This window comes from Hyperolius riggenbachi, chromosome 1, assembly GCF_040937935.1.
Source record: "Hyperolius riggenbachi isolate aHypRig1 chromosome 1, aHypRig1.pri, whole genome shotgun sequence".
NCBI classification, from domain to species: Eukaryota; Metazoa; Chordata; class Amphibia; order Anura; family Hyperoliidae; genus Hyperolius; species Hyperolius riggenbachi.
The window spans coordinates 271,962,010-271,989,144 of NC_090646.1; the positions used below are offsets into that span (position 1 = coordinate 271,962,010).

Consider the following 27,135-nt stretch of genomic DNA (forward strand, 5'->3'; position numbering starts at 1 on the left):
TTATTCTTTTTGTTAGCAGCCGCTGCTAGCAAAATTCAGGAATCCACCTGGAGTCCTGGACCCTGTTGGTGGTGGTGGAGAAGGCAGTCAAGCGGCCTGCAGGCAGAGATGCTGTGTGGAGATTGACTTAGTCTTGGGGCAGGCAGCAGCGGCTGGCAGGCAGGCAGAGATGCTGTGTGGGGACTGACTTAGTCTACGGGCAGGCAGTAGTCCTCCGGGAGCCATGCCTCATTCATTTTGATAAAGGTGAGGTACTGAACACTTTTTTGACCTAAGTAACTTCTCTTCTCACTGACAATGCCTCCAGCTGCGCTGAAGGTCTTTTCTGACAGGACGCTTGAGGCAGGGCAAGCCAGAAGTTGGATGGCAAATTGTGACAGCTCTGGCTACAGGTCAAGCCTGCGCACCCAGTAGTCCAGGGGTCCGGAGTGGGAGCCTGAAAAACGGCTACTACCATACATCCAAGGAAGGACCCAATGTGCTGTATAAGTAATGTACCTGCCCTGACCGTGCTTTGCAGACCAGGCATTTGTGGTCAGATGGACCCTTGACCCAACTCTGTGTGCCAGAGATGACACCACCTTTCAACATCATGGTACAGTTTGGATATCGCCTTTTTAGAAAAATAATCGCAGCCTGGTATCTTCCACTGCGGTTTCCCAATCGCCACAAATTTTCAGAAGGCCTCAAAGTCCACCAGCTGGCATGGTAACAGCTGGTGAGCTAACAGTTTCGTTAAGCCAGTTGTCAGACGCCAGGCAAGGGGGTGACTGGCAGACATTGGCTTCTTCCACTCAAAGATATGCTTAATGGACACCTGGCTGCTGTGGGCAGAGGAGCAGGAACCGCTGGTATAATACAGTGTGCAGTCACAGAGATGCAGTGAAAGGTATGCACTGACTGGTATATAAAACAGTGTGCAGTCACACAGATGCAGTGAAAGGTATGCAGTGACTGATATAATACAGTGTGCAGTCACACAGATGCAGTGAAAGGTATGCACTGACTGGTATAATACAATGTGCAGTCACAGAGATGCAGTGAAAGGTATGCACTGACTGGTATATAAAACAGTGTGCAGTCACACAGATGCAGTGAAAGGTCTGCAGTGACTGGTATAATACAATGTGCAGTCACAGATGCAGTGAAAGGTATGCAGTGACTGGTATAATACAATGTGCAGTCACAGAGATGCAGTGAAAGGTATGCACTGACTGGTATATAAAACAGTGTGCAGTCACACAGATGCAGTGAAAAATATGCACGGACTGGTATATAAAACAGTGTGCAGTCACGCAGATGCAGTGAAAGGTATGCAGTGACTGGTATAATACAATGTGCAGTCACAGAGATGCAGTGAAAGGTATGCACTGACTGGTATATAAAACAGTGTGCAGTCACACAGATGCAGTGAAAGGTATGTAGTGACTGGTATAATACAGTGTGCAGTCACACAGATGCAGTGAAAGGTATGCACTGACTGGTATAATACAATGTGCAGTCACAGATGCAGTGAAAGGTATGCAGTGACTGGTATAATACAATGTGCAGTCACAGAGATGCAGTGAAAGGTATGCACTGACTGGTATATAAAACAGTGTGCAGTCACACAGATGCAGTGAAAAGTATGCACGGACTGGTATATAAAACAGTGCGCAGTCACACAGATGCAGTGAAAGGTATGCAGTGACTGGTATAATACAATGTGCAGTCACAGAGATGCAGTGAAAGGTATGCACTGACTGGTATATAAAACAGTGTGCAGTCACACAGATGCAGTGAAAGGTATGTAGTGACTGGTATAATACAGTGTGCAGTCACACAGATGCAGTGAAAGGTATGCACTGACTGGTATAATACAATGTGCAGTCACAGATGCAGTGAAAGGTATGCAGTGACTGGTATAATACAATGTGCAGTCCCAGAGATGCAGTGAAAGCTATGCAGTGACTGGTATAATACAATGTGCAGTCACAGATGCAGTAAAAGGTATGCACTCACTGGTATACTACAATTTGCAGTCACACCGATGCAGTGAAAGGTATGCACTGACTGGTATATAAAACAGTGTGCAGTCACACAGATGCAGTGAAAGGTCTGCAGTGACTGGTATAATACAATGTGCAGTCACAGATGCAGTGAAAGGTATGCAGTGACTGGTATAATACAATGTGCAGTCACACAGATGCAGTGAAAGGTATGCACTAACTGGTATATAAAACAGTGTGCAGTCACACAAATGCACTGAAAGGTATGCAATGACTGGTATAATACAATGTGCAGTCACAGATGCAGTGAAAGGTATGCACTGACTGGTATACTACAATGTGCAGTCACACAGATGCAGTGAAAGGTATGCACTGACTGGTATAATACAATGTGCAGTCACAGAGATGCAGTGAAAGACATGCACTGACTGGTATATAAAACAGGGTGCAGTCACACAGATGCAGTGAAAGGTATGCAATGACTCGTATAATACAATCTGCAGTCACACAGATGCAGTGAAAGGTATGCCGTGACTGGTATAATACTATGTGCAGTCACAGATGCAGTGAAAGGTATGCCGTGACTGGTATAATACAATGTGCAGTCACAGTTGCAGTGAAAGGTATGCACTGACTGGTTTATAAAACAGTGTGCAGTCACACAGATGCAGTTAAAGGTATGCAGTGACTGGTATAATACAATGTGCAGTCACAGATGCAGTGAAAGGTATGCAGTGAATGGTATAATACACTGTGCAGTCACACAAATGCAGTGAAAGGTATGCACTGACTGGTATAATACAATGTGCAGTCACAGATGCAGAGAAAGGTATGCACTGACTGGTATATAAAACAGTGTGCAGTCACACAGATGCAGTGAAAGGTATGCAGTGACTGGTATAATACAATGTGCAGTCACACAGATGTAGTGAAAGGTATGTACTGAGTGTGCTGGGCCTGGCACAGTATAGCAAGGGCCAGCTGCGACAGACAGGGCTATATATGCAGTGTCAGTGGCACACACACACACACACACACACACACACACACACACACACAAAACACATCACAAGAACATTAGCTCTCAAAAGAGCTTTTTTTGTGGTGCTTTTCAGCAACAAATATCAGCAAGGACAAAACCTAACTAACGCTTTCCCTATCTCTCCAGCAACCTCTCCCTTCTCTCACTAAGCAGGCAGCAGACAGATTGAGAAAATGGTCGATGCAGCAGCGTTTTTATAGGGGAGGCGGGGGTCTAGGAGGGAGTGCAGCCTGATTGGCTGTCATGTGTCTGCTGACTGTGATGTAGAGGGTCAAAGTTTAGCCCAATGATGTGGTATAGGGGGCGAATCGAACTCGCTTGTGTTCGCGGTTCGGCGTGAACGCAAACCCCTGGGGTTCGTGCGAACAAGTTCACCGGCGAACCGTTCGGGCCATCTCTACAGGAGACCATAACAGCCAATTGGAGATTAAAGCTACTTTTATTGACATTTCTGCGGTGTTTATTTTACAGTTTATGAAAAAGTTGAGACACTGTTTAAAATATAAGCAAAAACAGAATTAATGCTGCAATTTTCAAATAATTTACATGGTATGGGCTATTTATGATAATTGAAAGTGGTTGAACTTGCACATCAAGTCAAATTTACATCTAAATGGATGTTTGCAGACCACTGGCCATCTATACATTTCTAATACAAAAGGAAAATCAAATCTATATCCTTTCCACACCAAGACTGAGGAGGGGCTCTGAGGAATAAATATAGACACCAGGACCTTAAACCTATAGAAAAAACCTATAGAAAAAAGCCAGAAGTCTTTAGCTTAGTATTAAGTGAAGAGGATTGAAATCTATTTGAGATTTATTTTGCTGCTTGTGTTTCTTGCTGGAAATATTACTTTCTGACACAACAGCAGGGAAAACTGGTTGATATCCTAATTTGCCCATGCTATCCAATTCTAAAAATGTTTTAGATGGAGTTCTGTAACGATCGGTGTAACACAGAGAGGATCTGATTACCGGTGATCTGCAGTATCACCGAGAATGCAGATATATACCCGATTATTGATGATCTGCAGTATCACCGATAATCAGATATATCTCTAACCTCTGGACACCTGAGTAATATGAGTGTTTGGTGCAACCGTATACTTTGAAGAGAGCACCCGAGTAGAGGGTGCTAGGCAGTACGAGATACTGCTTAGAGAACGGGTTCCTTCCACTGGTCTGATGCTCCCCAAGGGGCGGAGCCAGGCTGAGAGTGGGAAGGATCAGAGAGTGAGTGACACCAAGGTGAAGTGTCACTGACAGGACTGGAAACTTCAACAACAGGGAAGATAGTTCTCGAGGTCGGACAGGCCAGGTCGTTAACACACAGACAGATAAGGTACAGAAACAGTAGACAGATGCGGAATCCTAAGACTAGCAGAGTTTGGCAACAGAGTATCAGATATAGCGAAGTACCTAATCAGAGATCAGAAGAGTGGTCAGGAAAGCAGAAGGTCATAACAAATAATCGACAATGCCTAGACTTGGGTGTGAGCTCCTAGATCATCAACACCCCGGAACTGGTCTAGAATATAACACAGATGTTAACAGGATTCCTAGACTAAGGTGTGAGCTCCTTGGTCATCAACACCTTGTAAACTGGTCTAACAAATAACTTAGATAGTAACACAGCTAATAACAGAATTCCTAGACTAAGGTGTGAGCTCCTTGGTCATCAACACCTTGGAAACTGGTCTAGCAAATAACACAGATACTGACAAAAGGTCTGAGTGCTACCACGTAGTGATCGCAACGGCAGACAACCAGCAAATGCCAGCCACCAGTATATATAGTTCAGCGCTCTCCAGCGCCTCCCCCAAGAGCTGGACCAATAGCAACCGTTTCTGGCGTCAGCTGACCAGCCTGGTCAGCTGATCCCCCACTGACTGACATAAAGCTCTTCCTCCCAGCGCGCGCGCGCGTCCACCTAAACCTATGTGGACTACAGCTCCCAGCCATACCAGAACTTTGTTGTGAAATGCCCGCTGCGCTGCACGCGGAATCCGCCGCCATGCCACCAGCGCATGCGGCGGTTCCTCCTCGTTCAGGAAGACACAAAGACGAGTGAGCAGTTGCATCAGCTGCCGCGCTAGACGCGGAACCCGACGCCCTGCTAGAGGTGCATGCGGCGGTGCTTCCGCGTTTTCTCACAAGTTCCATTTGAAGTGGGGTCATCAGGATGCACTGTGATCAGGAACTTTTGTATTAGTAATCTTTATAAAAGAAAAAAAGTTTGTACCGTGTGTAGTGAATTTCTAACATTCAACGCATGTCATTACAGCTGAGTGATGAAACAAAGCAGTATATTTTGGATTTGTTTGAACGCTATGTTGAAGATGGCCTAAAGTTTGTCATAAAAAAATGCACACAAGCTATTCCTCAAGTAGACATTAGTAAAGTGACTACTCTGTGCTGCCTGCTTGAATCACTGCTGCTTGGAAAAGGAGGACCAGACTTAAAGATGGTACGTATGTTATATGCATTACCATTTAATGCGCAGTAGATATGCAAATGTTGGTATACATTAAGATATTACATTTCCATTTAAAAATGGACCCAGATCATTTGGTTATACTGTTGTATTGTTTTACACCTGCACAGGCTGCTACTGGTTTTTGCTTTTGGGCAAATGGAATAGTTGTGCTACCTAGGGATTTGGTAACCGAACTCCTCTACTTGGAACTGATCATGATGACGAGCACCAGCCTTATGATATGTGTATTATCACATGCTGTGATTTTGTCACTTAATATATCATCTGTGATTTTTGTTAAAAAGAAAAATGCCAAATAAAACTTAAAAAAAAAAATTGGATCAGGCAGGGGTGCCCTCTCTCCATCTTGCTATGGGACTTGCTTCCACAGTCAGTGCGAGAGGCTCATTGTCTGGACAGCTTCCAGAAAAGGCTAAAAACCCACCTTTTTTCTTGAGCCTTTGAGACTACATAATGCAGGGTCATAGCGCTTTTAGTCCCCAGGGAGAAAAGCGCTATAAAAATATCATTATAATTATTTGATGTATGTATTGAACTTTTAGCACAATTGTGAGGTTTGTGCTGGACATCTCAGGTGTGAAGATAAGTTAGAATGGTTTTAGGATTGTGTTGTTTGCCGATGACACTGTTTGAGTAGTCCTCATGTCTCTCCCAAAGTTATATAAAATTATTGATAGCTTCAGTGATGTCTCAGGGTTTCAGATAAATAAGACAAAATCTGAGGCCTTTTGGCCTCTCTGCTAAACACTTAGCTTTTTCTTTAGCATTTCGATTTCAACTCAAAAGTAATGGTATTTAATATTTAGGGACTGTCCTTACCTCAAACAGAGAAACACTGTACAAGCCAAATTTTTCAATCTTTATTGCCAAATTACATAGCCTAGTGAGTGAATGGTTTTATATTGAGATCTCACTATTGGGGCACAGATCGACAATAAGAATGAACATGTTATATACAATCTTATACCTCATTTACAGATGTCTATAAACAAACAAAAAAAAAAGATATATGAGATTTCCAGAGCCAAATTATGAAATTCATTTGGGAAGAGGAAACCCCCACCCCTTCCCAATTACATCTCAGTAACTAGCCAAAAACAAAAGGCAGAGAGGCCTGAGTGCTCATAACATCATACATTATTTATCATTACGTGGCTAGAGTACTACAACTTATGTAGTAGGCATTACCTAGAGGAACTACTAGATGGGTAGAACTTGAATAAAGTCTTATATCTCCCTTTCCATTGCACGATGTTCTGTGGACCTGTGGGCTTTTTCTAATCCTAGATACCCTCCTTTTTTATTATTAAAGACCCTCTGGTAGTTCCTGGTAGTTTATAAGCGCAGTAAAACTTGGTTCCATCCTGGCTGTTCTCATAATTATTGGCAGACATAGAGGAGTAGAGTATCTGTGTCGGTCTAGGGTGCCCCTTTAGCAAGGGAAGTTTTCCTTGACCTGTAGAGAAGGTGAGACGGGGAGCCCTTATGGTGTAGTATCATTAGGAATTTGGGAGGAACAGAATTGTGAATACTAAATACTCACAAAGGTGGGTTGCAGTCCTGCAACCACTGTATTGGCATGCGGAAAAAAAATTTCCGCTCGGTAGCACGGACCCTCTGGATCTGGGTGGTCGCTCTCCTCCTATGGTCCTGTACACTGGTCGGCCGTGTCGCCCAGTGGTAGGGATAGCACCACAGAGAGGGGTTGGATACATAAGTAAAAGCACGTCAGTGGAGGTGCCCAAATGTATGTAGTGGCAGTAAAATTGGTAACGGAGGTTTCTTACCTCCATAAGAAGACTCTTATAGGTGGTAATAAAGACTCCCTTGTTCCACCTATTAGAGTCTTCTTCTGGAGGTAAGAGACCTCCGTTACCAATTTTACTGCTACTACATACATTTGGGCGCCTACACCGACGTGCTTTTACTTATAGAGGAGTAGAGGTATATCGAACATAGCTGATAGGTGATAATCTAATAGAAGGTAAAATAATGTCCTGGGCTCAAGTCTCCAATAAATATGGTCTTCCAGTTTCTGAGTTATTTCATGTTTTCCAGGTCATGGGCTTATTGATGAAGACAAATAGGGAGGGCCCAAATGTTATTACATACTGGTCAGACCTATAAGGATCTAGTTTCACAATGTTATTTGATACTGTGTTATAACAAGCTCCCAAGCTATACTAGAAGTATGTCTAAGTGGCAGGACAGACTTGGGGACACTTCAGATTTAAATCTATGGCAGGAATTGTTTTGCAGCCTGGCCAAGTCTTCCATCAATGTTTGGATAAAGGAAATAACAGAATTTTTTTATGATTGATTTAGAACTCCAGATACACTTAAATGGTGGAATCTCTCTCAGAATTATATGTTATTGGAAGAGTGGCCTTTCAGCTGTTCAGTTACACTGTTGGTGGACTTGTTCCATGGTCAATAAGTTCTGGGACCTTTTTCTTTCTTCAGCTTCAGAGATCAGACCTGGCTCTTGGGAAGCAATTTTTAATAAGCTCATTGCTAGGCTTTAAAAAAAAATCATAATTTAGTATAAACACACTCCTGCAATGCTATAAAAGTGATATTGGCGTTATCATAGCTTGAGTCTGTGCCTTTGAGATCAGCACTGACAAACAAAATACTAAAAATATATCATATGTAAAAGATTATATATTCTATACACAATAGAGTCCATAAGTTTCTCCAAATTTGAAGTCCATGGACAGCCTAGTCTCGGACCAATTTGAAAAGTAAGTCTAAAGACCCAAGCATAGACTGAGAGCACCATATGAATGGTCCAATATGAATGCATGCTGGGTAATTTATGATACTGACTGCAGCACCTAATTACAATTTTATAACTGCTATTACTCTTACCTGTTAGCAGTTCTTATTATGATCTGACATCATGCACGTGAGAAATGCACACTACTTGTTAGCAGACAGTTCTTAAAAGAACCCAGACTACAGATTGCATACTCTCCACTGCTCTCAAAGTTTTGTAAATCGGCCAAAGTATATTGAGGATTCTATTCCACTGCTACTGTATGAATGAAGAAGGATTGTCAGAATTGTCAGAATTGTCTTATATTTCCCATAGTAGCTATTTAATTTGTCAAAAAAATTAGAAAATATTAAAGTACTGTCTGGTCCACATAACTAAGTTCAGTGTTATGGACGGTGACAGTGCTTACGCAACACCGGTTCAGATATGTCTGTTGCATCGGACATGTCATAATAGCATAGCTGTCAGCTTTCTGTTCAGTGTCCATAATCATTGTACGGGGCGGGACTTTCGTTCCATTAGTGCAACAGACACTGGACAGAACAGACATGTGAGCACATGTCTACAGATATCTTATCTTAACTTAGAATATGTGGACATGTCCGTTTGTCCATTGTGTGCTCATTGGAACGGACCATTTTGAGGCTTAGTATGAACTAACTTAAGTATATGGCGTTCAACAGTAAATAAAACATTTCTTAAATGGATTTATTTTGGAATAGCAGAATGACTTTGACACGTATTTGAGATATGTTTGCGTTTGCAGGTTTACATTACATTATAATATCCGCTCAGTATCCAAACATGCTTTAAAAATCAGTCCAAACTGTTTCAGATATACCCATCAAAAACACATGAGCTCTAAAAAGCCTAATTGAAAATGTTACTGATTATTTAAAAGTGCTTATCTGATCAATCTTATCTGTATTTCCTATTTCCCAGTATGAATTACAGAACTACTTTTCAGATAATATCTATTAACAGGAAGAAAACAAAATAATCATACATTTTTATTACTAAATGTTTATTATCAACAGGAACAATCAAGACTTAATAGCTTAATTTGTCAGACATTTGTCTTCTGCTATGTCTGGTCAGTGGGAGGAAATCTGACAGAAAATCATTGGGATGCTTTTGACACGTATGTCAGGCAACAGTTTGAAGATAATACTGAAGCTAAGGTAAGAGCAGGAAAATTCATTTTCTTATCTCAGACTTAAAGTACTACAGTTCACATGCATACTTCTCTAGAAGAAATATGGGTAAAAAAAAAGCTTGCTATATTCTTATGTGCGGGACCTTAGCATTTTGCAATGTATGACATTTTGTCTTGCAATAACACATATGGCCACTTGGTGTCAGTGTTCCTTTATCTAAAAAAGCTACTACCTTTGCCTGACTGAGATCAAATAAGGCTACAGTCTACTGATATCAATAAAATTAGGAGACCAAACTATTACAGAGAATAATACTTGTATGCTAATCTGAGCATACATAGGGAAATATGGTAAACATTTATTTTAGAAATTGTTCTTGCTGCTTTTGCTCATGAGCATTATTAAAATCCTCTTTCCAGTATATAGAGTGCCGTTTGAGGTGCCTAGTGAAATCGGTCACTTATAAAATGAGATGGCAGCACAATGTACTTGATTCTCTTGTCATAGCAAAAGACGGATACGGACAGTGAGATGTAAAACTCCCACTATAACCTTCAGCCATGCTACACAGATAATATTTTTCTTGTGAGCTTGCCTGTGCTGTTACTGACTAAAAGCATGAAAATAGATTATTTGAATTCCTGTTTTTCACATTTCAATAGAGATGGCCCGAACCTCCGATTTTAGGTTCGCAAACAGGGCTCGTGAACCTCCGCAAACGTTTGCGAACTTGCGAACTTTTGCGAACCGCTCAATGCTAGAACCGCTCAATGATAGAACAACAGTGACTGTCCAGCTGATCGAATTTGGTTTGTCCACAATGAAGCAATGACCTTATTATCTTGGGTGCCCCCCCCCCCCCCCAGGACACTCATATAGCCGGCGGTCATTGCTTCATTGTGATACGCAAGCCCCTTCACTGCGGCAAGGTAACAATCACGAAGGGGAATTCACACGTACATGCCTTTTGTTGTGTTGTTGCAGCTGCAGTGCAGCCAGAAAAATTAGGCAGGCATGTACACGCACCAGAAAAATTACTATAGAGGCCGCTGCTAGCGGTGGTGGCGGAGAAGGCAGTCAAGCAACCTGATGGCAGAGATACTGTGTGGGGACCGACTTAGTCTTGGGGCAGGCAGTCACACGGCGTGCAGACAGAGATGCTGTGTGTGGGGACTGACTTAGTCTTCGGGCGGGCAGTAGCCCTCTGGGATCCATGCCTCATTCATTTTGATAAAGGTGAGGTACTGAACACTTTTGTGACTTAGGCTGCGCTGAAGGTCCTTTCTGACAGGACGCTTGAGGCAGGGCAAGACAGAAGTTGGATGGCAAATTGGGACAGCTCTGGCCACAGGTCAAGCTTGCGCACCCAGTAGTCTATCGCTACTCATACTGTCGATGGTTCTTTCTCTACCATTGTTAAAGAAAGCGTACGGCCGGGGAGTCAGGGTTCGATTCTGGTCTGGAGTTGGAGCCTGAGAAACAGCTAACACCACACATCCAAGGAAGGCAGCAGGCATGGCATGCAAGTCCCTAGGTAGTGACAGAAAATAACAATACAGGAGGACTTCCAAGGCCCTGCTGTATATGACACTAATTGACTTTACTACCTTTAACGAGAATCTGTTATGGAGGGCAAGTCTGCCATCCATTCAAGTGAAAGGTATGCACTGACTGCCAGGTATAATACAATGTGCAGTCACAGATGCAGTGAAAGGTATGCAGTGACTGGTATTACAGTACAATGTGCAGCTGTCACACAAGTGCTGTTAACAGGTATGCTCGGAGTGGTATATTACACAGTGTGCGGTCACACAGGTACTGTGAACAATTATGCAATGACGGGTATTACAAATGTGCACCTGTCACACACACACAGGTACCGGACAGGCACAGTGACACTGCGTGCACTCACGTAGGTAGGTGGGTGCACTGAAGGGAACAACAGGTAGGGATATGCAGTAATGGGTATTACAATGTGCACCTGTCACACACAGACAGGTACCGGACAGGCACAGTGACACTGCGTGCACTAACGTAGGTAGGTGGGTGCACTGTGAACAACAGGTAGGTATATGCAGTGATGGGTATTACAAATGTGCACTTGTCTCACACACACACACAGGTACTGCCGTGAACAGGGTCAATGACTGGTGGTATTAACAATGCGTGCACTCACAAAGGTAGGTAGGTAGGTAGGTAGGTGCATTGAACAGTGAACAGGTGCAGTGATTGGGATGGGATTACAAATCTGCAGCTGCCTGTCACACACACAGGTAGTCACTGAATGTGCTGGGCCTGGCAGTGGCACAGTAGCAATTACACCAAAGGCCAGCTTCGACTCACTAATAGGGCTGTATATAATGCAAGTGGGCCACACACACAAAAAAAAATAGATCACAAGAACAAGATTAGCTCTCAAAAGAGCTGTTGGCGGGTGCTTTTTTAGCAATAAGAATCAGCAAGGAGCAAGCTAACAAGCCTACAAGAGCCTAACTAAGCTTTCCCTATAGCTCTCTATGCAGCAGCTCTCCCTTCTCTAATTACTGCAGGCACACGAGTGAGTCCAATGCCTGACGCTGCTTGCCTTTTATAAGGGGGGAAGTGGCTCCAGGAGGGAGTGTATCCTGATTGACTACAATGTGCCTGCTGACTGTGATGTAGAGGGCCAAAGTTGACCCTAATGATGCACTATGGGGGCGAATTGAACTTCCGGAAAAGTTCGTGGTTCTCCGCGAACGCGAACCATGGAAGTTCGCCGAGAACCGTTTGCCGGCGAACCGTTCGGGCCATCTCTACATTTCAACTGTTATCTGTATGCAAAGCATCTGGCATTATGTAAAATAGTTTTATGAATAATATCTAATTAACAATATCATGTGTAAATTGTGGTATCACTCTGCATTTGCATAGTGTTCAGCAAAGTCAGACTTACTTGAACTGAAATTTGAAAAGATTCTTAACCCCCATTATGCAGCTGGTGCCCGCAAGTTGTCAACAGGGACAGATGTTCACCTTATTGATCCAGTATACATTTTCTGAAGCTCATAGCCTCAACTCAAAACTTCAGGATTTGATTTTTTACAGTATATTCTCACGATACGGAGCAGCTAGGTACTGATGGGATTCGGGACATGGTGCTACCACATTGAGCATATTTTAATGCTCAGTTCACACTAGGTACACTGTATGAATGGAATGGATCAGCACGGTGGCATATTGGTTAGTGCTCTTGCCTTGCAGTGCTGGGTCCCCGGTTCAAAGCCTAGCCAGGGCAACATCTGCAAGGAGTTTGCATGTTCTCCCCGTGTCTGTGTGGGTTTCCTCCAGGCACTCTGGTTTCCTCCCACATCAAAACAAAACATACAGATACGTTACTTGGCGTTACTTGACTTGGCTTCCCCCTAAATTGTCCCTAGACTATGATACATACACTACACGATACATACATAAACATATGACTATGGTAGGAATTAGATTGCAAACTCCTCTAAGGGACAGTTAAGTGACAAGACAATATACTCTGTGCAGCGCTGTAGAAGATGTTGGCGCTATATAAATACTAAATAATAATAACAATAATGGATGAGATAAAGCTGGCAATAATTTTTTATGGCCAGGTCACACTTATCTGTTTTTTGATGTGTCAAATAGGTGTAACGATTGTGGAATTATTTCCGTGGTCAGATGTGCGCTGACACTGCGGAAATCCTCCACAAGCGTATAAAACGACAGAACCCCTTCTTTGGTGCAATGCACCTGTAGAGAGAAAGTGAGCACAGCGACAGAATGTATGTGTGTCCACCAATCTAGTCGCCACCCGGTGACGGTGAACGCACAACAGCGGAAACCAAGTGGGAATGCAATTGCAAGAGTGGCGATTGCCAATAGTGACACAAGACCGAGTAAGGCAGAGCACAAGTGTAGCAAGAAAGACACAGCAAATAACAATGATCAGAACGCCAAGGAAAATAAACGCACTCGCTAAGCGTGGTCGCCGCACGAAAAGCGCAACAGCGACAACGCACGCTAATGGCGCGGTCTCCGCACGTAAAGCGCAACAGAGACAAAGCACGCCAACCCTAACTAACCAATGAACACGAAAACGAACAGCGTTCGTTCCAGACAAGACAGACAGAAGGAGTAGCCAGTAGCAACCGCAGCTCTTGCCTACACTCCCAGACAGAGTAATAAATAGAGAACGTGAATGCTTGCTAAACGGTTACCTTACCGAGCCTACAGCAAGCGTTCGTTCCAGACAAGACAGACAGAAGGAGCAACCAGTAGCAACCGCAGCTCTGGCCTACACTCCCAGACAGAGTACAGAAGGAACCACCGCCACTACCGCTAGGGCGAATGCGATCCCAACAGACAGAACGATTTCCTGTCGACCGCCGCTGGCGACAAGACAATCGCAACAGATAGACAATACAAGGCAATACAGATAATTACAACCTGACTACGCTAGAAGGAATGCCTAGTGCACTCCCAAGGAATTACTCTAAGATAATCTTAGCAAACAGTTAGCAAAGGCTGAGACTCCAGGTAAGTTAGCAGGAACAAACCATCATGACCAACAGGGAATTCTGGGAGCAAATGGCTTTTATACTGCAAGCCATCAAGGAAGCAGCTAAGCAATTTGCATGACAAGTGGATGCAAATTCCTCACCAGCAGAGCAACTCTGAAACTTGCAGAGTGAAGGCAGGTCTCTTTTCCAGAGACCAGCAGCACTCCGACCTAAAGAATGGCCAAACAGCTGTCTGCCTGTGCAGACAGCTGAGCAGATCATTACAGTACCCCACCCCCCCCTCCAGGGACGGCTTCCAGACGTCCTTAAAAACTGATATCTCCAACGAAACAGTCCGACTGAACACTCATGAAGGTCGGGGCAGCCCGACAAGGCCCAATTCCAGAGTCAATCCTCCCGAAACTGAACTCATCGGAAGGAGAAGCCACCGAAACATGCCCATCAGTACTACAAGTCTCAGCGTAACACCCATCAGAACTGTGAATACCAGAGAAGAACCCATAAACACTCTCCGAGCAATACCCAGGGACCGTCCAAAAATACCAAACCTGACACAATACCTATTTGAAGTGTCCCTTTCAACAGAGAAGCCACTGTTGATCCCATCCAGGGTACCAAGAAACATTTCTTCCAGAATCTCCCAGAACACTTTGAAGCACCGCAGAGATCCCAAGAGGCCAGAACGCTCACCAGGCTCACATGAGGAACTATCAAGAACCCCTATGGAACCTATGATAATTCCGGATTCAGGATTACCAGGACAACCATCAAGATCAGGGCTTTCAGGGACCACTTCAGGGCATGCAGGCAATATCAGAACATGTCTCCACCAAGGAAGCATCTGAGCATGCTGGCAATCGAGACCCACTTGGGCATTCTGGCTCACAGAGCGCATCGGGGTACACTAGCACAGGAGAAACCTCAGGACACATAGAGGAACTGCCAACCTCAGAGTGCGTCACGACAAGATCAAAACCAGGACCGGGCAAAGAATCATCACGAGTAGTGATCACAAGCACTGGTCTTTCAAAAGAAGACTTGGACTCAGACTTACAAGTCTCTGTGACTGTAATTGTATCCAACCAGAACTCATCATTGACTACGCATGACTGGAGCTCCACAAGAGCTGCAAAGGTAGTCAGTATAGCAGCAATGCCTACTGAAGTAGGCAAAACCTCAAACGACCCTGCGGGGCAGGAGGCACCTCCTAACAGTTCTGCACCCTTTGGGAGGAACTCGGAGACCTCCAGAACATCAAACAAGACTTCAGAAGCATCATTTCCCAAGTTTTCTGATAAGGATTCTGAACTATCCATGTTACAGGGCCGAACATCAAATACCTTCTGCGGACAGGGCAGATGTCCCAGGGATGGTTTTACCATACGTTGGGACTGAATTTCATCTTCAAGAACAGGATGCACAGGAATATCTAGTGAAATCAACACTGACTCCCTGAGTCTAGTTTCACTGCAGGCAGAATCCTTCATAGCAGTCAAACCAGACTGCAATTCTGAAATGGCAGAACAACAGATGAAATTAGCTGCAATACCTAGAGGAGCCTCTGGGCTCCCTGCAGGAGATTTATTGCAAGGTAATATTGACTCATCCAGAGTACAGGGTGGAAAGTCATTACTTTCCTCAAACTCACAAATGTCAGTGCGAGTGGACATCATAGTTTCATTCATGGTACAGGGCAAGCTCACAGGAACACCTGAAAAACAGGCAATATATCGCACAGATTCAAACGCCATACAAGCAGAAGAAAAATTTTCAGAATTCACACAGGTGTCAACCACAGTAGTACACCCATTCATTTCAGATCACACAGTGTCTAAACTCACTTGCTTTACCCCAGAAAGGCAGGAACAATCATCTGATAACGGTGTCTCTTTATTGGAATCAATTGGTTGGTGTGTGTGCAATTCATCCAAAATCGTCTGCCACACACAAATCACCGAATCCACAAAACATTCGTCACACTCATCAGATTCAATCAAAGTGTACACAGAATCAATACAAGCATCAAGAATCTCTTCGCTTTTTGCTATGTAAAAATCGCAAAACGCCTTCCAATCAAACTCAAACTCCTCAATCAAAGCCCCTAACTCCCACGAAGCAAATGGAGGCTCAAACAACCCTGTATCAAAGAAACACTCATACGGGTTGGGATCAGAAACATGCATAGATTTTTTTACTGCTTTAATATAATGTATAATTCTGCCTACAATAGGATCCACATATGCTTTTGCTTTGGGAAATGAAACCTGAGACAAATCGGAAATTCCCTCTACACTGGGAATTTCGGTTTGGCTGGTCATACTGTAACTATTGTAGAATTATGTGCGCTGACACTGCGGAAATCCTCCACAAGCGTATAAAACGACAGAACCCAGCTTTGGTGCAATGCACCTGTAGAGTGAAAGTGAGCACAGAGACAGAATGTATGTGTGTTCACCAATCTAGTCGCCACCCGGCGACGGTGAACGCACAACAGAGGAAACCAAGTGGGAACGCAATCGCAAGAGTGACGATTGCCAATAGTGACACAAGACCGAGTAAGACAGAGCACAAGTGTAGCAAGAAAGACACAGCAAATAACAATGATCAGAACGCCAAGGAAAATAACAAACGCACTCGCTAAGCGCGGTCGCCGCATGAAAAGCGCAACAGCGACAAAGCACGCTAATGGCGCGGTTTCCACACGAAAAGCGCAACAGAGACAAAGCACGCCACTCCTAACTAACCAATGAACACGAAAACAAATAGAGAACGCGAACGCTTGCTAAACGGTTACCTCACCGAGCCTACAGCAAGCGTTCGTTCCAGACAAGACAGACAGAAGGAGTAGCCAGTAGCAACCGCAGCTCTGGCCTACACTCCCAGACAGAGTAATGAATAGAGAACGCGAAAGCTTGCTAAACGGTTACCTTACCGAGCCTACAGCAAGCGTTCGTTCCAGACAAGACATACAGAAGGAGCAACCAGTAGCAACTGCAGCTCTGGCCTACACTCCCAGACAGAGTACAGAAGAAACCACCGCCACTACCGCTAGGGCGGATGCGATCCAGACAGACAGACAGATGGAGCAACCAGTAGCAACCGCTGCTCTGGCTTGCACCCCTAAGACAGAGTACAGAAGGAACCAACGCCTCTACCGCTAGGGCGAATGCGATCCCAACAGACAGAACGATTTCCTGTCGACTGCCGCTGGCGACAAGACAATCGCAACAGATAGACAATACAAGGCAATACAGATAATTACAACCTGACTACGCTAGAAGGAATGCCTAGTGCACTCCCAAGGAATTACTCTAAGATAATCTTAGCAAACAGTTAGCAAAGGCTGAGACTCCAGGTAAGTTAGCAGGAACAAACCATCATGACCAGCAGGGAATTCTGGGAGCAAATGGCTTTTATACTGCAAGCCATCAAGGAAGCAGCTAAGCAATTTGCATGACAAGTGGATGCAAATTCCTCACCAGCAGAGCAACTCTGAAACTTGCAGAGTGAAGGCAGGTCTCTTTTCCAGAGACCTGCAGCACTCCGACCTAAAGAATGGCCAAAGAGCTGTCTGCCTGTGCAGACAGCTGAGCAGATCATTACAATAGGACGTTTATAAGTATCCATTTTGCAGGAAGTGGTTAAATCAGTATTGTTTACTAACTGAATTCTTTTATTTTGAGACATGTTTCATTTTAACTCTATGGGCTTGATTCACTAAGCGGTGCAAACTGTTTAGCACGGGTGTGCTAAACAGTTAGCACGTGAAGTGCTTTTCGCGGACTTTTGCGCGCGCAAAGTGCCGCGATTCGCGTGATCGCGGACTTTTGTGCGCGCAATTTGCACGCGCAAAAGTCAGCGATCATGCGAATCGCGGCACTTTGCGTGCGCAAAACTCCGCGAAAAGCACTTCACATGCTAACTGTTTAGCACACCCGTGCTAAACAGTTTGCACCGCTTTGTGAATCAAGCCCTATGTTTGATAGAATAAAATGGATGTGTGTGCCATAAACACTGGGAGCCAACCTAATTTAGTAAGTAATGGTGAACCCAAGCATTACTGCAAAGTAGAGAAATGTACACTCACAAGCCTGGGTTATCTCTAGGCAACGATTGTAAACGGTAGGTGGGGACTATGACTCCATCCTCACACGGGTGTGATGTAATTCTCCTGGGTTGTAGGGAACATGACACATAAAACATACATTATGAAAATAGAAAATCTTGACCTCCCAAAAGAGGTAATGCTCTAGAAATGAGAACATAGTATAAGTTTGCTATAGTATAAGTGTTGGCTTACTAGTTACTACCATTGAATGCGATTAAAGTTTATTATGCACTCGCAAACTACATTTCTCATTGGCTAAATCAACATCATCAGTTCATAAAAAGTGCCTACAATAATAAAATAAAAGGATCCTACCTTAAAAGTTACAATTAGATATACAATGCCTAGAAATATACCAAAACCATATGTAAAGAGATTTTTTAAAGAAACAATTTCACAAATAGGGAGATATAGTATCCCACATAAGTGTCAATGGCAAACATATATTTTACAAACTGCAATGCATTATACAGTAATGTTGTTAATGTGTTTTAATAACTTATCACCATGATTTGCATTACAATAACAAATTATGTAGCATGTAAGGGTCAGTGGGCTCTTCTGCCTATGCAGCAGCATAAACTGGGTGCTATACTAATTAAGACATCTCCTGGAGAAATTATCTGCAAATGGAGAAATAAATGACTAAACGTCACTAGGTGACCTATTGTAAGTAATTGGTAATATAATAAAACATGCTAGAAACCTAAATTAATAAATATATTGGTATAAAATGCAATAATCACTAGAGCGAATTATTTGAACATACTTCACATTATTATAAAATATATCTTTGTAACTCTTGGTGCTAATATACATATATTATCATAAAGTATATCAAATTACATTTTCATATCTACGTGTGAAAAAAGAACCTATATTAAAAATTACTGCTGGAAAAACTGTAGGCATTGCAGATATAAGTAATAAGATATACTGTAAGTAATAAGCTTATCTGGAAGTATGAATTAAAAAAACAATATTAATGCCTTACAAGAATCCTGAAACGAATGTGCTAAAAGGTTATTTGCATGAAAGGCTGATGGAAACTAAGCAGTCTACTTGTAAAGTGGTAGTACTGGAAAGAGGTTTACACAGAAGATGCAAGTACTCTGATTACCGTATCTGCTGATATTAAAATATTAAGGTGTGATAAAAAAAAATAAGTGCAGTTAGTGCTGCCTGCTTACCAACTGAGACCATTAGACAGGGCAGTTTTTTGTTTTTTGGCTCTAGAGCTCCCAGGGTTGTAAATTGTCCCCCCCCCCCCATAGGGAGCCAGACAGTCCACCTTTAGGTAGACAGAGAGCCCTCCCCCCCGTAGGGATCCAGTGAGACCCCCTTTCAGGTTTCAGGAAGCCAGGGAGACTGTACTTTAAATATCAAGAGAACCCCCCTTCAGGTATCTAGAGAGCCCCCCCCCCATAAGGGAACCAATTAGATCCTCTTTAGATAGCCAAAGAGCCAACACCCCCCTCCACAGGGAGAAAGAGAGACCCCCCTGTAGGTAGCCAGGGAGACCCCTTTAGGCAGCCAGAGACCTCCTTGTTACAGGTGGCCCAAACTGTTCACATGGCAGCCAATTAGCTATCCCTCCCACCTGGACCGCCCTCCACCTATCAAAGCCAGCACAGCAGCCATTTTACTCTCTGACTGTGGCTGCTGTGAAGGAGGTTAGGGACAGAGCTGTACTTTTAGAGAAAGCGTTAGTTAGGCCTGTATTCTGTGTCCCCAGTGAAGTTTCTTGTTACTACAGTACCAATTCACCATCTGCATAACCCCAAGAGCCCTTCTAAAGGCTGTGTTTTGATCTTGTGATATTGCTGTTCAGTGTGTCCACACAGTGCACTTTAGCTGTTGCAGACAGGTGCAGTCAGTGCTTAGTGCCACAGTAGTTCACCCTTGTAAGGGCTGTTGTTCTTTTTCTTGTTATTGTTATATTGCAATTCTGTGTGTCCAGTGCACCCATTAGCTGTTGGAGATAGGTCTGCTGGTCCTAGCAGTGCGCTGACTATAACCCAATAATCCTTTACCACCACTACTGGCATCTAGTATTCATTACTGCCCCCTGTATAAGGCCTCAGTGCAGAATCAATGTTTTTTTGGTCACTTATCTGTCATTGAACTACCTCAGCCTGACCATAGAAGCTGGAAAACCACAATCACCTGCACGAAGAGTGCCGCCAAGAGGACTAACATTTATATCCTGGAGGTGTCCACTAGCAAAAACAATGATTTGCTTACCTGACGTTATCATTAAAGCTCTTTGCGGCTGTTTGCAGTGCGTTAAATGCGGCGCTTCATATTTCAGTGTGAACCAGGCCTAACCCTTACACTACCTTATCGCTGTGTACGCACACTGGACATTTTAAAGCACTTAATTCCACAAAGTTAGGAATGTACTGTGATTTCTGCCCTTTAGAGATTAAAACAAGACTGTGCGTCAGCTACGTAATTTTTGGTGCGACTTTTGCCATTGATCCCCTCCAGCATGCCACAGTCATTATAGGTTTTACAATTTGCCTGCCCATTGAAGTCTATTGCAGTTCGCCAGTTCGCAAATTTTTGTGAAAAATTTGTGTTTGCGAACCGAAAGTTTGATGTTCAGGCCATCACTACTAGGGGGTGCATGCAGCAGAGCACAGGGAGCGATACACTAACTCACCTGCTTGCCAGGATTCACATGCACCACATATTAACTTCCTGGTTCTGGGTCAAGACAAGACAAGACAAGACAAATAACATTTATATTGCGCTTTTCTCCTTGCGGACTCAAAGCGCCAGAGCAGAGCAGCAGCCACTAGGGCGCGCTCTATTGGCAGTAGCAGTGTAAGGGAGACTTGCCAAAGGTCTCCTACTGAATTAGTGCTGGCTTACTGAACAGGCAGAGCCGAGATTCGAACCCTGGTCTCCCATGTCAGAGGCAGAGCCCTTAACCATTACACCATCAGCCACCTGTCTAATGGTAACAGTGCCCCCTTTACAAGGGTCACTGTTACCATTATACGGAAACCAGGACCAGAAAGTAAATACGGGACATGTGTGAATGCAAGCAGGTGAGTTATTGTATCGTTTCCTGCATTCTGCTGCATGAGCCTTCCGCCGCTACCCTGTGCAATGCCCCTTCTCACCCGCCCCTAGTCTCCCTTCCCATCTGAATATTATAAAATAAGGCTAGAGGAAGAGATAAGTGGACATCCAGTGCCCATGCTTGGCACGTAACATTATATGCACATTCACATAATGAATGCAGAAGTGTGTACCATGTAGAAAGAGGTAATATTTTTTTTTTATTATTCATATAGTGATAGCATCTTCCGTAGCACTGTAAATAGTGCATAACAAATGGAGAGCATAAATACATGAGATGATCAAAACTCTGTACAATCAGGACATCCAGCAATACAAATACTTACTTGAGTGCTGCACGGTGACGTAGTGGTTAGTACTCTCGCCTTGCAGTGATTCTAATCCCAGCCAGGGCACTATCTGCATGGAATTAGTATGTTCTCCCCATGTCTGCGTGGGTGTTCTCTGGGCACTCAGGTTTCCTCTCACATCCAAAAAAACATACAGATAAGGTTATTGGCTTCCCCCTAAATTGGCCCTTGACATACATACATTACATGATACATACATAGACATTTGACTATGGTAGGGATTAGATTGTAAGCCACTCCGAGGGACAGTTAGTGACAAGACAATATACTCTGTACAGCGCTGCATAAGATGCTGGCACCATATAAATACTAAATAATAATAATACATAGTTGTAAGGTTCGAGACATAACCAATACTGTTACACGTTCATATGATAAATTATAGCAGAATAAGAAATACTAGGAGGAGGCCCCTGGCCTTGCAAGCTTACAATCTAGAGCAGGCGTGCCCACACTTTTTCGGCTCGTGAGCTAATTTGCCAAGTCCAGGAGATCTACAAACATTTCAAGTGTTGCAGAATCCCCCCTTGTCATGAACAGCCCCCAGGTACAAGTGCCTCCAGTATAGGTAGCTAAGTATAGGTGCCTCCAGTATAGGTAGCTAGGTATAGGTGCCTCGCTAGGTAGAGGTGCCTTCAGTATAGGTAGCTGGGTATAGGTCCCTTCAGTATAGGTAGCTGGGTATAGGTCCCTTCAGTATAGGCAGCAAGGTATATGTGCCTTCAGTATAGGTATCTTGGCATAGGTCTCTTCACTATATGTATCTGGGTATAGGTCTCTTCAGTAAAGGTATCTGGGTATAGGTCCCTTCAGTATAGGTAGCTGGGTATAGGTCCCTTCAGTATAGGCAGCAAGGTATATGTGCCTTCAGTATAGGTATCTTGGTATAGGTCTCTTCACTATAGGTATCTGGGTATAGGTCTCTTCAGTAAAGGTATCTGGGTATAGGTCCCTTCAGTATAGGTAGCTGGGTGTATAGGTCCCTTCAGTATAGGTTTCTGGGTATAGGTCCCTTCAGTATAGGTAGCTGGGTATAGGTCCCTTCAGTATAGGTAGCTGGGTATAGGTCCCTTCAGTACAGGTAGCTGGGTTTAGGTCTCTTCAGTATAGGTAGCTGGGTATAGGTCCCTTCAGTATAGGTAGGTAGGGATAGGTGCCCGGGTGCTTAATAATTATTTACCTCCCTTCATCTCCAGCGGCGGTGTCTGGTCTCCCCTCTTTCAGCTGCAGATTAGCAGCATGTCGGCGGCTGAGGGAGCGCTCCGGCGGGCAGCATGATTGAGTGAGTGAGTGGTGCGTGCGTGTATGTGTTGTGCCCGGCACTGCCCCCAGCCATGATGTTGCGTCATGGCGGAACCGCCCCTGGCCTCTCTTCAGCCGCGCCGCCTCTCCCCTCCACTGCTTCCTATTGGCCAGCGGCCGGCAGCAGAATTTGATGGGACAAATGCCGGCCGCAAAATGTAATGGGACGCGGCCATATGGCCGTGATCTACCAAATGGGCGGTCGCGATCTACAGGTAGATCGCGATTGATCTATTGGGCACCTATGATCTAAAGGGTAGTGGGTTGGAGACATTAGGGTCCAGGGAAGGAGACACAGTTAATTAATGGATGAGACAGTGAACTTAGAATACTACCTATAGCAAATTATAAGCTTTTATGTACAGGTGTGTTTTAAGAGCACATTTAAAGGTTTTCAGGCTCAAAGATGGACAGACTGGGGGAAAACATTCCAAAGGAGAGGCTCATGAGAAGTCCTGGATGTGAGAGTGAGAGAAGGCGACCATGGTATTTGCAAATTGCATTGTATGCAGCTCAGAACAGCGTTCGTCAAATGCACCTCATGGCAATTTTGATCCAATACCAAACTGCATATAATTTGCATGCAAGCCTGAATTATTTACATGTCATTGGCTATCACTTGTGTGCACATAACAATAATGTAAGAAACAGAAATGAAAATTGGTAACAATCATCACTGTGATCACTGTGATTAATTTGATAGGTGGGAATTGTTAGGTTCCTAACAGATGTGGAAATTCACTAAAGTATGGAATGAGTAAAAATTGTAGCACTTTTTTTTTAAAGGAAATTTATTTTTTCTCTTTATGAAAACATCAGCTCACTTACACTCAGTTATCATGGAGGTGTAATAATAAGAATAATAAATCAAGCAGTATGCTAATTATCAACACATCTTCAATTGATCTATGATACTCATGTAGCATTCCCAAGAACTTTCAAAGGCAGGGATATTTTCCTAATAAATAGAGTGGACAGGTTTAGGTTATTGATTTAAGGATATTTTATTGTCATTGCTTTATCTCTTTATCATGTCATGTTGTTCAGCTTCCTTCCTCTGGTGATCTATGGAGTGTCTATATGGATTATGACACCAAGCGCCTGGATCCATGGGAGAGAATAATCCCTTCATTCAAGTACAACAGCGATGTGCCATTTTTCGAGATGCTTGTTCCTACAACTGACACTGTGCGGTATGGTTACCTGATGGAGAAGCTGCTAGCTGTGCGACACTCCGTCCTTTTTACTGGTACCACTGGTGTAGGAAAGGTAAACGTTACAAAACATATTATTACTGAATTTATTGAACTTATCTTCCTATATTACAACTGAAAGAGAACTGTGTCATGAAAAACACAGTCACCCATGTAACCCCTTTTATTGATCAAGTAGCTTATAGAGGAACTGTAGTGAAAATAACAATGAATAAAATTGATTTTTTTGTTTTAATTAATTTATAGATTATTTAGTCAGTGTTTGTCCATTTATGTAAGAGGAGAAACACCGCTCACCACTCTGCCATATTCACCAGAAGCAGGAGCAAACACAGCCAGGCCAATCAAATATATCAAGGGAAAGACCCGCTCAACTGGTTGAATAAAAGTCTCATCTTTATTGGAAAAACATTAATGTAAACAGACATATTAGCTCACACATGTTGGAGCTAGTAATCGCTCCTAATAGCTAAAAAGGCTCTCACAGGAGCTACAATTTATACAGTCACGCCTCAGAGGGCAGTCTTTGCAATGAAAGGTACAAATTGAACATTTTTTTCAAAGGTACAGGTACAAAAAAGTATCAAAAGTGCATAATTTTGTATACAAAGTGCTAATATAAGAACAAAGAACAGATTAAACTCCCTATGAGTAAGTAAGTGAGTAAGTGACTATTGGAATGCCCAAGACGGGAGACAAAGGATCTTAAAAGAGTTATGGCAGATCATAAATCATGAAACAAACTGACGTCCTACCTTGAATTGAGTCCGTACGAGTCCCTAGCTGCCAGATCCAATATGTCTCCCATTTAGGGAGATTCCTCTGATTGCCCCCCCCCCCCCCACCCCGATAGGTTGCATGAACCTCTCAACACCCTGGAATCTAAAAGAAGAGAGATCACCCCCATGGCAAACAGCAAAATGATGTGAAACCTTGGAGCCTCTAAAATTATCCTTGGAGGTCCCACGATAGTATTCAGACACCCACGATAGTATTCAAGCTCGAGTTGTGCAGCCTACATACTGTATTGAACATTTTAAGCAATAAATTACATAAATAACATTTGTAGTGGCACAATTTATAAAACCTGAAATAGAAAAGGATTGTCGTTTAGCAAAAGAATATTCCTCCCGACCAGGTTGGAGAAAGGAGCAAAACCGACAAGTTGAAAAGCTACAACGATAAGTGCCAGTGGTAGAGAGCCACGTTCTATGATGTGGTGCAGAGCTCTGGCCAAAAAGACTGGGAGAAAGAATCAAACCCAAAGTGTTTGCTTTTCGGGCGGAAAATGAAACGCCTGTACTAAGAATGGCATCCAAATTCGGATTGATTGTCAAAATCGGTAAACATTTTTTAATGATAGACACTACTTTGTCATACTCGAGACTAAACGTAGTGACAAATGAAGTTCAATTAGAATTCAGACGATGATTAACTCGTACCAAATTTTTTAGGAGCTCTGCTCTTTCTCGATGGTCCGCAATGTAGCGTGCTCTTTTCAACTGCCATTTTTTATAACCTCTGGCCAGAAGTCTTCTCTCCACAGCCTGCAGCACAGAATTAAGAAAAGCTGGATCTGAGCAGTTGCACTAGGCTCTGATCATTTACCCAACAGGGATAGCTTTGGTTGTATGTTTGGGATGGCACCTTGAAGCTATTAAGACCGAGCTGCCTGATGTAGCCAGTCTCAGGAAAACCTGTGAGAGTAATGTCCAGAAAGTCAATCTCCCGAGTGTCACCTTTTAAACTTTAAATTCAAGTTGTTGTGGTTGACAAAAGTTAAACAGTCAGGTAAATCCTCGCGGAGACCTCTCCACACCAAGAACAGGTCATCGATATATCTCCCGCACCAAAAGATACGGGAGAAATACGGATTGTGGTCCCCAAAGATGTGGAGCTCCTCCCACCACCCCATGTACAAATTAGCCAGGGATGGGGAGAACTTGGCTCCCATCGAAGCTCCACATCTTTGGAGATAAAACCTGCCACCAAACATAAAGTAATTGTTTCAACAAAAACTGAACTGCCATGGTGAGGAAGAGTCTCAGGGAGGAAGAGAAGGAGGAGTATTGGTTCAAATGATGATCTAAAGCTTGGAGGGCCTTGTCATGGGGGATGGAGGAGTAGAGGGAAGTAACATCTAAAGTTACCCACATGGAGTCAGCTGCCCACTCAATATTTTGTAAACTGGCTAGAAGATGTTTTGTATCCTGAAGACAGCCTGAAGATAACCGAGTGACGAGTGCCTGCAGGTGGGAGTCAACCCACTCACCGAGACGCTCCCCCAGGGATCCAATGCCGGCCACAATGGGTCGACCCCGTGGGGGAGAATCTGGTTTGTGAGTATTTGTTAAATGGTGAAAGATAGGAGCTAACGGTGTTCTAACCATTACAAAGTCCCTCATACGTTTCGTTATTGCCTCCAGGGCAAGGCCCTCTTCTAACAAAGTAGTCAACTCAACTGAAAAAAAACGTACAGTGGGATCCGAGGAGAGGGGCTCGTAGGTATCCCGATCTTGTAGCTGTCTCAGAGCCTCCCGCTCATAATCAGCCTTTTCTAAGACCACCACTAAGCCCCCCTTGTCGGCACCACATATCACAATGGAGGTATTCTCTTTGAGGGAAGTCAAAGCGGCTCTCTCCCTGTTTGTGAGATCTGAGGATGCCCTAGAGACTTTGTCAATTTTAAGAAGCTCCTTCTCAACTTGATCCTGGAAGAGATCCACCACCTTGGTACGGGCCTGGAGTGGACACAAATCTGGATTCTTAATGGAAATAGGTATATATTATACCTATTTCCATTAAGAATCCAGATTTTTATCCTCTCCAGGCCCGTACCAAGGCGGTGGATCATTTCCAGGATCAAGTTGAGAAGGAGCTTCTTAAAATTGACAAAGTCTCTAGGGCATCCTCAGATCTCACAACCAGGGAGATCAGAAATCTTTGGCTGTAACTCCCTCATTCCCAGCTAAAGAAGTAGAACCGAGTACTCATCCTGTAAAGGAAGAACATTGCACAACCCTTAGTCCGCCGGGGGATCCCTTCCGCCGCACCCTCCAAATTTTTACTGTCAACAAAA

General features: G+C 43.6%; 1 protein-coding gene across 1 annotated transcript in view; it reads left to right on the plus strand.

Moving 5' to 3' along the window:
* Window positions 1-27,135, plus strand: part of DNAH6 (dynein axonemal heavy chain 6) — a 443,662-nt gene that overhangs the window by 156,285 nt on the left and 260,242 nt on the right. The window contains exons 37-39 of the mRNA XM_068233571.1: window positions 5,318-5,500; window positions 9,347-9,490; window positions 23,890-24,111. Of these exons, the coding sequence (XP_068089672.1) occupies window positions 5,318-5,500; window positions 9,347-9,490; window positions 23,890-24,111 (549 nt within the window). The remainder of the gene's footprint in view (window positions 1-5,317; window positions 5,501-9,346; window positions 9,491-23,889; window positions 24,112-27,135) is intronic.